The 4,144-nt window shown below is 43.5% G+C and overlaps 1 protein-coding gene across 1 annotated transcript; it reads right to left on the bottom strand.

The window, feature by feature from the left end:
- Positions 1-808: 808 nt before the first annotated feature.
- Positions 809-3,783, bottom strand: LOC130951052 (BTB/POZ domain-containing protein At5g66560-like). The gene is made up of 4 exons (XM_057879698.1): positions 3,240-3,783; positions 3,083-3,152; positions 1,707-2,999; positions 809-1,546 (listed from the first exon to the last, which is right to left on the bottom strand). Exons 1-4 carry the CDS (start codon positions 3,278-3,280, stop codon positions 938-940), a joined length of 2,013 nt encoding a protein of 670 aa, XP_057735681.1. The 5' UTR covers positions 3,281-3,783; the 3' UTR covers positions 809-937.
- Positions 3,784-4,144: the final 361 nt, after the last annotated feature.

Raw genomic sequence — 4,144 nt, 5'->3', positions numbered from 1 at the left:
CTATACTTTCGCCATTTAGGGTCTCAGACCGAAAATCCTTTTAAAATTTTTTACTATCAACGACCATTACTGCAAACCAAAAAGAAATGGCAAATTTATTAACAAAATTCCTGAAATCAATAAAATCTCGAACACTACTCTTCCCACTCTCATCATCACTCTCACATTGTCCGTCACTTAACCTCCGCCGCCGCGCAGCACCAACAACCACTCGCCTCTAATTCCTCCTCTTCTTTCATTTTCAACTTCTCATCTAGCGGTGACAACAACAACAACCAAAAGATATATATGATTATATGAAAGGGAAAGGAGAAGGTTGGAAAAGTAGAAAGAGAAGGGAAAAGAGAAGGGGTTGGAGATGGAGAAGGGAAAGGAAAAGAAAAAAGTTAGGGATGGAACAGATTAGGAATTGGGAAGAGAATGGTTCTACGCTAAGGGAAGGAAAAGGAGATGAGAAAAGGGAAGGAGAAAGAAAAGAGAATAGAAATGGAGAAGAAGGTTGGGGATGAGAATGAGAATGGAACAGAAAGGAATTGGGAGGGAGGGGGGAGGGGTTTCTACGCTACACTTTTTTTTTATTTTTTCCTTCGAATTGGGGTCTATGTTACGTCTTTTTTTTTTTATATTTTTTTGGTTCAAAACGACGTTGTTTTAAGGTTCTAATAAATGAAAAATAAGTGTAATTTTTTGGACAAATTTAAAAAATTATTAATTTTATGGATCATTTTAAAGTTGGAATGCAAATTTAGAGATTACTTTAAAACTTATCTCCATATATTCGATTCTCATAACTGTGTACTATACAGAATGGAACAAATATATGATAAGTTTATTTATATTAATTAATCAAAATTACAGGAGGGATCCCATCAAATCAAATTTACTCCAACAATAAGATCCTCACGTGACGAGTCAAACAGCAAGTTTAGCGTGCTGCCTATTCATGATGGGGATGATACTGTTGCTGCTGTTGGTGGCGTCCCTTGCGTGCATCAACCACCGTCGACTCATGCGAATCGCAAACCTGCGTTTTGAACTTGCAACCGAACTTCCTTCCCAGCGCCGCCCTCCAACCACCACCATTTCCGCCTCCATTTGGGCCCGCCTTGTCTATATTCTCGATCACTCTCTTCATAGAGGAGCACTCGCGTTCTAGCTGATTCACCCGCGTCCTCATGCTATCCATGTCGAGGCGCAGCACCTGATTCTCCCTCACAGCAGCCCGCCACGTACTCCTCTCCTCCTGCACCTGTGAGCCCCCATCTTCTAAGTCTAACGTTTCCACTCCCTCTCCCTCTTCCCCTTCTCTCTCCAGCGCCGCCGCGGAGAGCCTCCCTGGCTCCACTGTCGCCGCTTCCGCCGCTATCAGTGTTCCGGCGACGGCGTGCCGTAGCTGAAGCTGCTCGAAGAACAGCACCTGAACCATTGCTCGCAGTGGGAGTCTCTCGTTCTGCGCCGCGTGCGTGCACGCCTCGAGTGTGAGTTTCTGGCAATCCAACAATCCACAAATCTTCTCCCTCGCCGATTCTGATAGCCATGGATGTGCCTAAAAATCAAAATAGTAATCGAATTTCGTTATCCTTAGCTGAATCCGAATCCGAATAAGCAAATGAAGAAATAGAAATATCAAACCGAATCCTTCCCCTAAAAATTGAGTGACACTAAATCTGAAACTGAATTTTATAGCAGAATGCCAAGTTCAATACCTTGAGGTACACATCAATGGCACGGTAGAGACCGTCGTCCAATAGCCTGGCCTGATCCGGAAGTGAGATTGCGAAGTTGTAGAATTTCTCAGCCTTGAGATTCGCGTCCGAAGCTATCTCGGAAAGGTAACCGTCGAAGAGTTTTCCTACAAGCATAAGCGCGGGTGACCTCGCGGCACTGCCTTCACCACCACCATCGATTTCTCCAGCTTCGATTCTCGCTTCCAAGCCATCTAAGAAGTGACTCAAGATCCTCTCTACGCATTCCACATCATAAAGCGTTTCATTGAGGTACGAATAACTCGGTATGAGAAGGTCATCGAGTGTGGCCTCTTCGAACTGCAATCCTATCTTCTTCTCCAACATGTCTCTGCAAGCCTCCGAAGCGTTCAGTATGTTTGCCGTTCGGAGCAACCTGAACAGGAACCTCGTCGCCGTCGCCGACGGCAATCTCGAACTCCTCTTCAAAGGAAGGTACGAAACCACCGTTTCCAGAAGCTCCTTCTGCTCCGCCTCCGTCAACGATGATGGCACCGGCTTCCGGTTCGATCTCGAAACGCCGGGAATGTGTCTCTTCGCATAGAACATAACACAGCTCTCAATAATCTCAGGAGTCAGATTCGCGCTTCTCATCGCAACAATCAACCGCTTGAACAACGGCAAACAAAGAACCGCGAGATCCTCGAACCACGAATCCGCACCACCTCCACCAGAACCGCCTTTCCTTCTCCCACCAGCTACAGCATCGATTCCGTTCCGTGGAACCTGTTTGGACACGGATCCACGAGCGGCTTCGCCAACTCCGTCGCTTACCGGCCATCCAAACAGCGTGGGATCCGAAGATGATGCTCTTGAAACCACGGCGTCGATGCAGCGCTGCGTGATGCCGAGGTTTTCCGCCATAGGTACGATTCTCTCGCATGATTTTAGGGTTTTGACGGAGTCCTTGAGGCTCTTGAGCACCTGCTGAGAGAGAAACCTCTCCGTCTTGGACACCAGGTTATCCTCCGAGTAATCCTCCGTCATCTCGAGAAACTCGCCAGCGCAACGGAGTGAAGCCACATTGGAAGGGGACAGGTCGATCTTCACGCCATAACAGAATTTTGCCGCCGTCTCGAACGCCTCTGAGCCACCAGGAAACCCCGTGAAAGTCACGTGACATTGTTCTTCCACTATTTCGTCTTCATCGTAGTCGTCTTCATCTTTTGTTTGGGTTCTGGCGACAGAGGAATGAGTTGCTTCTTGCTGGGTTATAAGTTGGTGTAGCTTTCGACTTTTTGACATCAAAGGGAACTGAAATTGGTATTGAAAAAAAAAATAAAGAAAAGAAAGAGTTTAACTACAATGTTGTTAGTGTATGCACATGAGAAGATTACCTTGTGAAGATGGAAGGTCATGTCATCCACTTCTACTACAATGTCGCTTGGCAATCCAGTGGTGCAGAACCTGTCAAGTAAGGTATGTGAGAAAATCTACTAAGAGAATGAATTTACGAAACAAAATAGGAAGAAAGAAAGGTATTATAATTCTAACCATGCTTGTCCTTTTGTGCTGCCCTTTTCTGCTGATAACATTTTTTTTCTTTTCTGTTAGTTGTTTATCCGATGATTCTATCTCTGGGAGTGTCTTAGGCTTGGTTACTGGAAACTCAGATCCATGAACATGCGAAGGGGGCACATGATTTTTCGGTTTGGGACAGGAGTTTGAAAACACTGGCAAGTTTCATTGCGTAAGAAATTACTGGAGTATGGGTGTGTGGAATTATTTAAAAAAAAAAAAGAAACATGAAAGTGGGGACTGGATTTTGGGAACACCCAGAATTGGTGCGTTTTGCTGAGGATGAAGTGGACTTGACTTGCACTACCAGTTGGAAAAACCGAAAAACAATAAAAATGAGAATGAGAGAAATTGTTTGTTTGTGCTTTTTCGTTGAGGTTTTTATGAGAGAAAACAACGGATAAACTTTTAGAAAAGAAAATAAATAATAAAATAAAGGACGCCAAACAGAATAGATCAATGGAATCCACAAACTCAAAGCAGACAAATGGACCTTGAGCAAATTCCTCAAAAGGGGATTATATATTGGATCCTTTATTTATTTTTTAAAACTTTCCTTTACCAAACCTTCTGCCCTTTCTTGTTATCTCTTTTATTTGAATGAAACACATCAGAATCTTGGTCTCACCTACTGCTCCGATGTGTCTAGTCACTAAAGAGTTTGAATTATTTTTTTTTTGAAATCCGACAATAATCCTCCATTACCCCATATCTCATTGCTTGCCAACAATGTTCTTGTAAATAATCATATCTTATATTTTATATGTGGAATCCTCATTTCCTGACTTGTTGACCCAGTTTATGTAATTTAATAAATCACTAGCGTTATATTAAGCTGAACGGGTGAGATAACTGTCTCTGTTAATCAATGTAGTGATTAT

The sequence above is a fragment of the Arachis stenosperma genome, chromosome 1 (genome assembly GCF_014773155.1).
Source record: "Arachis stenosperma cultivar V10309 chromosome 1, arast.V10309.gnm1.PFL2, whole genome shotgun sequence".
Classification (NCBI taxonomy): domain Eukaryota; kingdom Viridiplantae; phylum Streptophyta; class Magnoliopsida; order Fabales; family Fabaceae; genus Arachis; species Arachis stenosperma.
The sequence above is the reverse complement of the archived record's forward strand: the minus strand, read 5'-3'. Positions and strand labels throughout refer to the sequence as shown.